Raw genomic sequence first — 13,637 nt, 5'->3', positions numbered from 1 at the left:
CTGACCTATGAAATAATATTTTTTTATATATAAGACTAGGTTCACATCGATGTCGAAGGATCTGTTAGGGGCCTTGCAGAATCCGTTCAAATACCTGGACAAAAAAAAAAAAAACGCAAAATGCTATATTTTTTCTGTCCAGCTAATTTCCAGTAAACATGAAACGGAATACAAACAAACCCTATTAGAACCAATAGGGGACATTGGGCTCAATCATGCAGCAGACGATCCGGCTCCTTTTTCTAACTATGAACAGAATCAGCAACACAGGCTCCGACATAGATGTGTACCTAGCCTTAGAGTGACATTACTAAAGGACTAAAGAGACAACATTTTAATAAAAAACACAAACTATTTACATAGATCGCCTCAAGACATTTTATTGCAATGCCTTTGGAAAGTCCTCAGACCCTTTCAGTTTTTCGAATGTTTTGTGGCCTTGTGCTAAAATTAAAAAAATCACCCCAATATGAGAATGTGAAAACAGAATTTTTGAAATCTTTGCTAGTTTACAAAAACTAAAAAGGAAAAACTAAAATTTCCCATGAACATAAGTTCTCTGATCTTTTGTTATAGCACTTAAAATTTTGCTGTGGGAGTCTCAAATTCAGCTGACTGGACATGATTTAGAAATACACAGCCCTGTCTATATGCGGTCTCAAAGCTGACAATGCATATTAGGGCAAAAACCAAGGTGAGGTGGAAAGAACGGCCTGTAGAGCTCAGAGGCAGGAGTGTGTGGAGGCACAAATCTGGAGAAGGATAAAAAGCACAGTGGTCTTCATAAATCTTAAATGGAAGTATGGAATTACTAGCGCTCTTACTAGAGCTTGCTGCCCAACCAAGCTAAGTAATCGGAGGAGAAGGCCCTTGGGCAAGGGAGGTCACTGAGAACCCAATGGTCACTCTAGCTTCAAAGATCCTGTATGCAGATGGAAGAAACTTCTAGAAGGTCAAACCAAAACTGCAGCACTACACCAATCTAAGCTTTATGGAAGAGTGGCCAAAAAGAAGCCTCCCCTCAGTAAGGGACACATGAAAGCCCACCTGGAGTTTGCAAAAAAAAAAAACAAAAAAAAGTTTCTCTGGTCTTAAACCTTTTGGCCTCAATTCTAAGAGTTATGCCCGGAAAAAAAACAGGCACTGATCATCACCTGCCCAATACCATCCCCACAGAAAAGCATGATGGTGGCAGCATCATGTGGAAGTGTTCTTCAGAGGCTAGGACAGTGTTAAGAGAAAGCTGAATGGAACTATTCTTAATGAAAACCTGATCCAGACTGCTTCACAGAGGGCTGAAGGTTCACATTTGCACAAGACAATGACCCTAAGCACAGTCAAGAAAACACAGGAGTAGCTTAGGGTCAACTCTGTGAATGTCCTTGAGTGGCCCAGCCAAAGCCCTGACTTCAACTCAGTTGAACAACTCTGGAGAGACCTGAAAATGGCTGTCCACTGACTATCCTCATTTAACCTGACAGAGCTTGATAAGAATAGCAGAAAATCCCCAAATCCAGGTGAACAAACCTTGTGGCATCATACCACAACATACCAACATGTTATTTTTTTTTTTTTTTACCTCTTTCTCAGCTTCTTTCAACTCAGCTTCCTTTTCTTTCACTCTCATGACAAACATTTGTCTCATTTCTTCCTCCTTCTTCTGTAGTTCTCCAAGGAACTCATTCCTCTTTGCTTCATATGTTTCCTGAAGGCTGAAAACACAACAGTTGCACACAGTTAAAATGCCTGTACAATCTAGATAACTGTCACCACTTATGTGTATATATCTCATTACTGGGTGCCATAGGCTTGTTCAGTGGTGAACACAGCGCTTGTACCAATTACTGGATGTAGCATCCCTGTGAATCAAAGCCTGATCCTTTAACCCCTTAAAAGGGGTATTCCAGGCAAAACCTTTTTTTATATATATCAACTGGCTCCGGAAAGTTAAACAGATTTGTAAATTACTTCTATTAAAAAATCTTAATCCTTCCAATAGTTATTAGCTTTTAAAGTTTTCTGTCTAACTGCTCAATGATGATGTCATGTCCCGGGAGCTGTGCATGATGGGAGAATATCCCCATAGGAACTGCACAGCTCCTGGGACGTGAGTCATCAGAGAGAAGTTAGACAGAAAACAACAACTCAACATCAGAAGCTAATAACTATTGGAAGGATTAAGATTTTTTAATAGAAGTAATTTACAAATATGTTTAACTTTCCGGAGCCAGTTAATATATAAAAAAATGTTTTGGCCTGGAATACCCCTTTAAGGACTCAGCCCATTTTCAAGTTAAGGACTCAAAACAATTAACGTTTTTGCACTTTTATTTTTTCCTCCTCACCTTCTAGAAATTGGTTAAATTTTGCACCTACAGACCCATATAAGGGCTTGTTTTTTGCGTCACCAATTGTTCTTTGTAATGACATTACTTGTTTTATAACATGATCTGCGGCGAAACAAAAAAAAAAAAATATTTGTGGGGTGAAATGGAAAAAAGAAGAAGCCATTTTGCTACTTTTTAGGGCTTCTGTTTCTACAAGGTGCACTTTTTGGTATAAATGACACCTGATCTTTATTCTGTAGGTCCATGGGGTTACAGGGATACCCAATTTATGTAGGATTTATTTTAGCTTATTTAGCTTTAGCTAACCTTATATTTTAATAGTTCAGACATTTACGCATGCGGTGGTACCACATATTATTTTTATTCTTTATTACATTATTTTATTTAACCCCTTAACGACGCAATGATGTGGTACTTAACGCACCAGGACATACATTTACATCCTGAGCATAACCGCGGGCATCGGAGCGATGCCGGCATCATGCGCGGCAGGTCCCGGCTGTGGATCACAGCCAGGGACCCGCCGGTAATGGCGGACACCCGCGATCCCACGGATGTCCACCATTAACCCCTCAGATGCCATGATCAATACAGATCACGGCATCTGCAGCATCGCGATCACTTAACAGGGTTATCGGTTGGCCCGCAGCGCTGCCACGGCGATCCGATCATCCTGCACGGCAGACGGAGGTCCCCTCACCTGCCTCCGCTGTCTTCCGGGAGTCTTCTGCTCTGATCTGCCTTCCCGCAGACCAGAGCAGAAGATGACCGATAAGCCTGATCAGTGCTATGTCCTATACATAGCACTGAACAGGATTAGCAATCGAGTGATTGCTATAAATAGTCCCCTATGGGGACTATAAGAGTGTAAAAATAAAAGTAAAAAAAAATAAAAGTAAAAAAAAAATGTGAAAAACCCTCTCCCCCAATAAAAACATAAATTTTCCATTTTCACTATTTTACCCCCAAAAAGTGTAAAAAATTTATTTTATATACATATTTGGTATCGCCGCGTGCGTAAATATCCGTACTATTAAAATAAAATGTAAATGATCCCGTAAGGTGAACGGCGTGAACGTAAAAAATAAAAATAAAAGTCCAAAATAGCTGCTTTTTATTCCAAAAAAATTTATTCCCAAAAAAATTAATAAAAAATGTAATAAAAGTTTTGTACAAGCAAATATGGTATTAATAAAAAAGTACAGATCACGACGCAAAAAATGAGCCCTCATACCACCGCTTATACGGAAAAATGAAAAAGTAATAGGTCTTCAAAATAGGGGGATTTTAAACGTACTAATTTGGTTAAAAAGTTTGCGATTTTTTTTAAGCGCAACAGTAATAGAAAAGTGTATAATCATGGGTATCATTTTAATCGTATTGACCCAGAGAATAAAAAACACATGTCATTTTTACCATAAATTGTACAGCGTGAAAACAAAATCTTCCAAAATTTGCAAAATTGCGGTTTTCTTTTTAATTTCCCCACACAAATAGTATTTTTTGGTTGCACCATACATTTTATGGTAAAGTGAGTGATGGCATTACAACGGACAACTGGTCGCGCCAAAAAAAAAAAAGCCCTCATATTAGTCTGTGGATGAAATTATATAAGAGTTATGATTTTTGAAGGGGAGGAGGAAAAAATGAAAGCGTAAAAATAAAATTGTCTGAGTCCTTAAGGTCCAAATGGGCTGAGACCTTAAGGGGTTAAAAAATGGGAAAAGGGGGTGATTTAAACTTTTAATAGAGAAGGGGTTAACGAACCGGTAAGCTGATCGGGACATCGCGATTTTGTCCCGATAGTCCCGATCAGCTCTGCTGAGCTGCCGAGATTCTTTCACTTTCGTTTAAGACGGCGCAATCAAGATTGATCATGGTGTCTAAAGGGTTAATGCTGGGCATTCTTCTGATCGGCGGTCCCTTGCATTCGCCGTGGGTCCTGGCTGCCCAGAGACCCACCGGGTTTAACCCGTTCTCCGATGGTGATAACGGTTTAAACCTGCTAAACGGGACCTGGGCGTACAGGTACGCCATGAGCCCTTAAGTACCAGGACATCAGTGTATACCTGTACGCCCTGCGTCCTTAAGGGGTTAAAGAAGATAGAAACAAGAATGGAGAACATTGGCACCAGAGAACAAGCTCTCGTCCTTCTGGAAGACTACTTTGCTAATTTTCTTACCACCAGTGGAGCATTGCTTAGCCTATTAGACTTTTGTTGTTCGCCTCAAGGAGACCTAAGATAGTATAAATGAAGTATAGCTCTGAAAGTCTTAAAGGGGTACTTTTTTTTTTTTTTCTTTTTTAAATCAACTGGTGCCAAAGTTAAACAGATTTCTAAATTATTTCTATTTAAAAATCTTAATCCTTCCAGTTCTTTTCAGCTGCTGTATACTACAGAGGAAGTTATTTTCTTTTTGAATTTATTTTCTGTCTGACCACAGTGCTCTCTGCTGACACCTCTGTCCATTTTAGGAACTGTCCAGAGCAGGAGAAAATCCCCATAGCAAACCTATCCTGCTCTGGACAGTTCCTGACATGGACAGAAGTGTCAGCAGAGAGCACTGTGGTCAGACAGAAAAGAAATTCAAAAAGAGAAGAACTTCCTCTGTAGTATACAGCAGCTGATAAGATTAAGATTTTTAAATAGATGTCATTTACAAATCGGTTTAACTTTCGGTCACCAGTGGATTTAAAAGTAAAATGTTTTCCACTGGATTACCCCTTTAAGAGTCTCCAAACAGCACAAAGTATAGTGCATCAATATAGCTGTTTTTACCCTCCATCATCTCAGCATGCTACAACCAGGAGATCCCTGCACATTGAGTGAGCGTGTGACCTAGATAATACTTTCCCACTATTGTGGGAACAGGATATCCTGATTTTCAATACTTTGGAGGACTGGGTTAAGATGAACCAAATATATAGTTATCTTTACATACAAACTACTGTATATATACTCCAAATGTATTTTGATTACAGAAAAACAGCCTAGAGGAAGTGCAATGTACTATTCATAAATATGATAAATGGTCAACCTAAGGTAAACAACAAAAGGGAGTGACCATCATTTACACATTAAACATAATGTATTTTTTAATATATTTTTTTAGGGTGCATTAGTGCAGTCAGTAACATGATGCATTCGTGTATATAACAAGCCGACATTTTGTACAAAACTCTGTACACATACACATTCCCGCACTAGTATTAAAAAGCTAGCTGGACCTATATCTCCTTCCAAGCCTAATATGGACAGATGGGGCCTCAGGCATTCAGGAAGTCAGTCAGAAATTCCTTAAATGCTTGAAAGTCATATTTGAATATTGCTGTGGTAAAACAACGTATAATCTGCTGTTTATGTAAGCGGAGAAGCAAATCATCTGGTTTGCCACTAGCTCAGCTGACAGGATTGTATTACAAGGATGTGATTTCACTTAGAAAAGATTGCTAATGTGAGATGACTGGGGGATTTCTTAGGCCAAGCTAACAGACCACATTATATTACACATACACTCCTATGGAATAAGTAGACAAATACATTTTGTGCAGGATAGCGGCAATGGTAGAAGCAGCACAACCAAAGCAGTAGTCAGGGTGCAAACGGACCATAAACTCCGCTCCAGTCGCAGACTGAAAAGTAGATCCAAAGCCACAAAAAGGTCCAACAGCACTCCAAAACTGTGTAAGTAAACGTGTTTTATTAACCCATGTTCTGGTGGATGCAAGGTTTTAACAGCATCAAGCTGTCTTTCTCATGTCTCCACAAACCAAACACCACCGATTACTACTTCATATGCTGGGTTTAAAGTTCTAATTTGTATATATAGCACTTATATATTCTGCAACGCTGTACACATTGTTCCCATTAACATAAGTCCCTATCCACCACTGAGGCTCACAATGTAATTTTCCATCCTGGACACCTATACATAATTGGGGTAATTTCAGTGAGAGAGGTGGTGCACCTATTCTATTCCATCTGAAAGGGGTCTATCTGCTGCAGAAACCAGGAACAAAAGGGAGCAGGCAATCATTCCCAATGGCTGCAAAGTGTTCCCAAGCGTCAGCTGTTGGTGTGAACAGGGAGTTACCTGGTTCATGTTTAATTTAACGTAATCATATTTACCTGAAGGGTTTGCTGTCTGGATCTGTGTCTTTGAATCCCATTTCTTCCAGTTTGCAGCGCCTGTACAGCTCATAATGGCGGGCATGAGTCTGCTCTCTTAAATCCTCCATGTTTACCCGTATCAACATTTCTCTCAGTTTCACAAAGTCACAGTGGTTTTCGTTTTCAACTAAATAATAAAAGAGATGTTCTGTGACTTCTAACATTCTAACATTCTAACTTCTAACACCAGTTCTGGCCATGCTTGTTTTCTGGAAGAACAAAGGACCTGGCATTTTTAAAATCAACATGCTTCCCTTTAATTTCCCAGGACAGCAGACAGTGGAGATGTGAGAGGGAGAGGGTGCAGTCAATCTGTCCCCACTTGTGTTAGATAGCCAATGAGACAGACAACAATTTTCTAACGTGAATGATCAACATCATAACCTCTTACTGTTTGAGTAATATAGGGGAGATTTATTCAAGCCGCTATACAGTCATGGCCGTAAATGTTGGCACCCCAGAAATTTTGTCAAGAAAATTAAGTATTTCTCACAGAAAAGGATTGCAGTAACACATGTTTTGCTATACACATGTTTATTCCCTTTGTGTGTATTGGAACTAAACCAAAAAAGGGAGGGGAAAAAAGCAAATTGGACCCAATGTCACACCAAACTCCAAAAATGGGCTGGACAAAATTATGACTGACTGTATAGTAAGATTCTATTTATGTCCCATAGTAACCAACCAGAGCTCAGCTTTCATTTTACCAGAGCAATATAAGAAATGAAAGCAGAGCTGTGATTGGCGTTTTTGGCAATAATGGGCATTGGCTGTTATGGGCAATAGAGTCTTACTAGAAGATAAATCCCTCCCAAATGCTTTACTTTATGAACTGAAATGGAATGCTATGTTTAATTTTGCTTAAATGTTATCTGGCAAACCTACCCTGGACGATACCCCATGGATACTGCCTTGCTTTTGACATTTTGTTTCCAATTTTGACTTCTTCTGTACTTCCAACAACTGCAAATGGAAGGTGTACCTAAAATAAAATAGAATAAAGGAATAATTATAAGTTTTGTGTTCAGAAGCATCAATCTATTTAAACATATGATATGGAACAGTAGAATATTTGGAATCTGACCTTTTCCAGTAAAATATAAACATTCTATTATCAAGGTGCAATGTTGTTACACAGCTGAGGATCACAGGAAAATAAATGGATAAGGTCAAAGAAGATTGTCTAAAATGTAATACTCCAACCTGCAGTTAGAATTAATAGGTTGGAAAAAGTTTTCAGCCATTAACTTAAACAAGGTTTCTTAGACTAAAAGTGAGCAAGAACCTCAAAAATAACAGAGAAATTTACTAAAATACAAATATAAAATTACAAATCGTGTTTAAGTTGCTTCATTTTTCATTAGAAGTTTTCAAATAATGTTTCTTTTGACAACCCCCCCTCTCCCCCCCATCAATAAACTAATCTAATCTATAGGGGGTGCTGGCTGCAAGTGTTTCCATATTCTGCAGCACCACCATAGAGGAAGTGTGGTACTGCACAGGTCCCATTGAAATCATAGCAATTCATGAATGGCTTGTGTGCTCCAGAGAATGAGAAGCTCTTCACGAATGCTGTCTGCTTGTAGATGAAGTAACTACACTAGACAACCCTGTTAGCTTTCAAGTTTTATTTCCATAAGACTACAAAACCACTTTGTGAGAGCAGCTTTTTAGTGACATTGAAGTAGCAGCTGCTGTAGTGCTAGAAGGATGGTAGAAGCCATAGCAACACAGCAGTAGCACTAACAGTTCTAAAAGATACAAAAAATAAATGTTAAAAAAGGGGGGTCTAAAGTTAACACCAACATATAACTGCAACTTACGCTCATTGTTGCATTGATCTCTGCAACCGTCTCTTCATCGGTAGGAAACTGGTAGATCTGCACTCCATTGCTGACCAGCTCACTCATAATTTTGCTCTTAAATTTGTGCAGTTCATTTTTGGCAATTGTGTCTGCTTTTGCAATGATAGGGATAATGTTAACCTGAAATTCAAAAATCAATGTAACTTTATTCAAATGTTACTATATTGGTGTCAACAATTCCTGGGAAAAGCAATACAAATTTATACTAAACTAAATAAAAAAATGAATAAAAAAGACTAGGACGGGAAGAGGATTCACCGATACCAATGATTCTATTGGCATCAACCCCTACATTTAGTCAGTTTTCCATGACAATGATCTAATATTAGGACAGGGCTCTATCCCAATACAGGAATCTGTTGTCGCTCAGTAGCCTGAGAACCACAGACAAGAAATTGTTGACAGCTTTAGTGTATATTTATCAGCTATATGAAACACTGCTAACACTTAAATTCACATGGACCATACTCCAACCTCACTAACAGGAATGGCTCCCGGCGGGGGAAACTGGGACATCCTTCAAACTTTAGTTCCTACTTTTGTACTAAAATACAGAATTTGGATGAAACAGGGACCCTTTTACATTTATGTTTACGAAGAAACATTTTGCATTGCCTATACTGCTGGTGATTCCTCTACCCACTGACTTCAAAATAAACAAACATGTATGGGTCACTTCCTAGAATTTTATTTTTAAAGAAGCCACTCAACAACTACAGCAATGATAAATAAAAAAAATAAAAAATATATGGAGCAGTATGGTAATGGTGCTGCTCTACTATATACAGTACTGCCAGGTCTAAACAGGAAATAAAATATAAAACCTCCTGCACTAAACATAGCAATACCAAAGTTTTTATATCAAAGTCCCGTCAATGTAACTTTTTGCTACTACCTACTATTTTACAGTATTTCTTTACATCATATTTCAATATTTTGGATGAATAGTCTACAAATGTCCACATGACAGCAGATCAATGAACTTTGTTCCTTCTTAAGTCTCAGCAAGTACAATAATTATGACTGGAAATGTGGTGCAGTCATTCATCTAACAAAGCAGGAAACGGGTCCTATATTCTCATCCTCCCCCTACAAAAAACGTTCTATGTAGTGTCACCAGTGTAAAAATAACAAACCACTGTTGGATAAAGGTTCACTGCAATAAGATGCTTTCTGGCATTCTCAAAAGGGGAATTTTCCTTACTAACAGTAAAAAAATACTTTGACTTTAACAAATTCATCTCATCACCATCTTCTAAAAATCAAAACGTAGGCTCAAAGTTAAACCATGTAGCAATGAGTTAAAAGAACATTTTTTTGTGTAGAAAATAAAGAGTTTTGAATACTGTATCCAAAGCAAGTACGGTAGTAGCACACATTCACAGCACTGCCTTATCTTATCCTGGGCACAGAAATATAAAAGGCTGCTGAAAAAAGCTGTGTGAGATTTTTTTTTAGCTGTACCATACACACTTGTCAACCAAAATTGGGACATTTAGGCTCTACCTCCGTGACTACCCAGAAATAACCCCAAAATACCCACTTTTTCAGCCTGTTTGTGAGACTCTCACCAAATTTAGACTCTTGATACATATGCGCAATATACATTTTTAAAGTGCTCCTTTTAATCCAAGTTCCGTAACTCAGTAGCTTATCTAAAGCTTGGCTCAATTAACGAAACAGTGACAGACCTCTCCCCCTGTATACAGAAGGAGGTACTCATACAGTAGAATGGTTGAATGACTGTATGTGGGCGAGGCAGACAAAGGAAGTTTCCATTCATGAGCTGGATGGAATAAATAAGACCATGGAAAAAAAGTATAATGCATGGCATGCCTTTTTTTTTTCTTCACCAAGTGGAATCTGTCATAGACATACATTGGGGAGTTCCTTAACATATACCATGGCCATACACTGCAAGAACGTAGTGCTAAAAGAGCCTTATAACTATCTCAGTTGGCAATTGATTTCTAATCAAAACTGATGGATGTTGTTCTTTCCACCGGGCACTACCATACTTCACTTGTGAGCTGACCATAACACAACTAAGTGATACATACTCCTCTGAACAGACATGCTTTCTCAATAATTCTTAGTTATGTATTGGTATTGTAGAAAACATTTGTGTTGTCCAATTCAAGGCTAGTACCTTGCTATCAAGCTTCTTCATTGTGACCAGGTCCAGAGATTTTAATGAATGGCCAGTTGGGGCAATGAAGTATAAGCAGGCATGAATCCTTGTGTCATGGTAGTTGAAAAGCGATCTTTTGATTTTAAGTTCTTCTTGTAGGTAGGCCTCAAACTGTGCATCAATGTACTCCACAATAGGCCGGTAGCTGAAATTAAGCAGAGCATTTCATTAGTTGGGTTATTTTCCATTCCAGAAATTACAGGAAAAAATGAAACCCTGAGAAAAATAGGGAAATGTCACTGCACAGAGAGATCCATTAGACCCCGCTGATTTATTGGAATTCCATTGAACTCTCAGACCTACTACAGCTAAGCAATGGGAATTTTTTATGGGCATCTGCATCACCCAAGAATAGTATGAGTATGACTGGTATGTTGCAGAGCTAAATATTTGACTAAACAAACCCTTGCCATGTGGTCAAGGGAGTATCCATTAACCCCATAAACAATGTGCCTATGTTAGGGGGTGTTACACTATTTGCTCTAATGTTGGAAATTACTCAGCACTGCTGTCAACACTCTTCTATAGAAATTCCATCATAGTTACATAATTGAGGAAACCCATTAGATGCTTCCTGGGAAGAAAGAGCAAGATTCTAAGAATAACCATCCCTCCCTTCATGATAAGAAATCTGAGTAACATAGTAAAAAGCACGTACATTTACACATGCACTTTAGGCTCTGTTTGGGTTAGCATAAAATAAATGAACTGTTATCTCTTCCATCCCATAGCTTACAAACTCAGTGTCTGCACGATTAGTCCCAGCGCAAACATTGACCCTTACTGTTGGCTGAAGCAGTTATTTTACCTACTGACCGCGCACACTTGAATTCCCTACTTCCTAAACAACATGAAAGTAACTAGCATACCTACTAGCGACAACTGCATCAGTAATACAGGAGAAGGAACCCACAGATATGCAAGGCAAAATATGTACACCTGGGAGAGCCTAAAACAATATTTTATCCAAAGTTTTACAGTTGAAAATGACATTTGTCCATCATCAAGTTCAACCAGGGGAGGGGATGTTGAGTAAAGAACTGGTCTAATAACTATAACTTTGTCTCCTCTTGTTTATCCAAAACACATAAAGCAAAACATATTGTACCCTAAAAGGAGAAAAAGGCCACAAGAGGAGCTCATACTAAAATCAAACATCAAACAACCATTCTATATATTTACGCTGAGTTAATAACATTAGGGATTTTTCCATCAAAGTGCAGAATTTTTGCTACAGATTCTGCTGCAGTTTGGGATGCAGGTTATCTTCATTCAATGCTCATCAATGTAGAATCCACATGGATTCTGCGTCAAACAAATAACACGTCATCCTTCCCCGACAAAGACTCTCACTAAAAACGGTGGAAAATGGATTTCATGCAGTTGTGGTGACCTGGGGTGTTGCAATGGTGATGCAGGGTCTGGTGGTATTAACCCTTGATTTGTCGTGACGCCAAGGTACGGTGTGCTTAGTACAGGAGATCCTGCCGCCAACTGGCCCACAAACGGCAAGGATAATAAACGGAATGTCCACAGCAGATTTTATGAGATAACTGGAACTTTTACTGAACTTCTTATGCAAACAGTCTTTACAATTAAACAGTTTCTCTTGAGGTAACAGGGATGCAGGTTCCTTACAGGCTTTGCTGGGACCAACAGTCTTTAGCTTTAAAGGGGTACTCCGGTGCTTACACATCTTATCCACTATCCAAAGGATAGGGGATAAGATGCCTGATCGCAGGAGTCCCGCGGGAGTCCCCGTGTGATGTCACGCTCCGCCCCTCAATGCGTGCATGATCACGGGCGTCCCCAGCTGCGGGACTCCCGCGATCAGGCATCTTATCCCCTATCCTTTGGATAGGGGATAAGATGTGTAAGCACCGGAGTACCCCTTTAAGCAGGCCACTGTGCTACTAATTGTATGAGTTGAGTTGAATAGATGTCACAAGGATTTAGTAAACAGAGTTTTGTAACTCATGGTTTTAGTGGCTGCTGGTTCTTTAGACTTTGGCCTAGTTGAGATGAATTGAGATATGCTGATTGTGCTTGCTTTATGTGCAGGTAGAGAGTGCAGGAACAAGAGAGTGAATTTACAGGCTACAGCCCCCTTATATACTAAAGGGGCTGGACTAATCCCATTGGCTGCAAAGTCTGTAGGTCCAGAACCCAGAGAACTCTGGGTACATCACATGACATCACATGACCCAGAAAGGTCCTAAACATTTGTACAACCATTATAAGATATCACGTGACCTAGGTAGGTCCTATACATTTGTACACTATACAGAAATACATTTATATGAGGCGACCAAGGGGCAAGCCCTGCAGGAGAGACCTGTGGAATGGAGGGACTCTAGCTGAGGGGTCTTTAGACAGGGACAGGACAAGGTCCTGTACCGGGATACCACACAGTTATCACGTGGATTCTAGAACAGAATCCACAGAAAAAGTTAATCAGTGTGCACAAGGCATATACAGGCAGCAATGTGGTTTGTAAATTTTAGTTTTCAAGGGATATGTAGATCTTTGAAGCAATTTTTTAAACTACAAATTATTTGGTGTGGTTTGTTAAGCTGTGAAGCCCAAATGTAGCTAAATTTACCAAATCATTATGGCATTTTTTTTTTAGACCTGGGGTACAATTTATTCTACTAGAAAGTCACCCAGAGACAAATTAAACAATGAAAGCACAAAAAAAATATAACAAATTAAATAAAATAAAAAGTTCACAGTCATGCTGCAGAGCTTTAAAATATTCATCTTTTCCTGTCCAGACTTCCTTATGGACTCTTTATTTCAACAGGCAGGATCCCATGGGAGTGCACTGTGGAAGAACAGGTTTTGATTGATGTGCCTTTTATGATCGCTCTGCCCATACATGGAGACATCAGTAATACATTGGGTCATTGAAGGTCCAAAAATCATAAATAAGTAAACAGAGTGTAGTTTATTGTTTTCGTTCAATGAGAGTGTAAGACTGGTATATACTTTATTGGAAACCAGTAAGCCAACAATAACCATGAGGAGGCATTCTGTTTGAAATCTATTAACCCCTTAAGGG

The 13,637-nt window shown here is 39.0% G+C and overlaps 1 protein-coding gene across 8 annotated transcripts in view; it reads right to left on the bottom strand.

Moving 5' to 3' along the window:
- The window catches only part of SEPTIN11 (septin 11), a 201,764-nt gene that overhangs the window by 119,941 nt on the left and 68,186 nt on the right, over positions 1–13,637 (bottom strand). For all 8 annotated transcript variants that reach the window (XR_008891889.1, XM_056568793.1, XM_056568794.1 and 5 more), the window contains exons 4-8: positions 10,535–10,721; positions 8,344–8,505; positions 7,406–7,502; positions 6,479–6,647; positions 1,580–1,712 (exon numbers count right to left, since the gene is read on the bottom strand). Coding sequence is in view for 7 of the 8 variants with exons in the window: in XM_056568793.1 (XP_056424768.1) it covers positions 1,580–1,712; positions 6,479–6,647; positions 7,406–7,502; positions 8,344–8,505; positions 10,535–10,721 (748 nt within the window). In the remaining variant the exon portion in view is untranslated. The remainder of the gene's footprint in view (positions 1–1,579; positions 1,713–6,478; positions 6,648–7,405; positions 7,503–8,343; positions 8,506–10,534; positions 10,722–13,637) is intronic.

This window comes from Hyla sarda, chromosome 1 (assembly GCF_029499605.1).
Source record: "Hyla sarda isolate aHylSar1 chromosome 1, aHylSar1.hap1, whole genome shotgun sequence".
Lineage (NCBI taxonomy): Eukaryota > Metazoa > Chordata > Amphibia > Anura > Hylidae > Hyla > Hyla sarda.
Note: the sequence above shows the minus strand (reverse complement) of the source record. Positions and strands in the feature narration are given on the sequence as shown.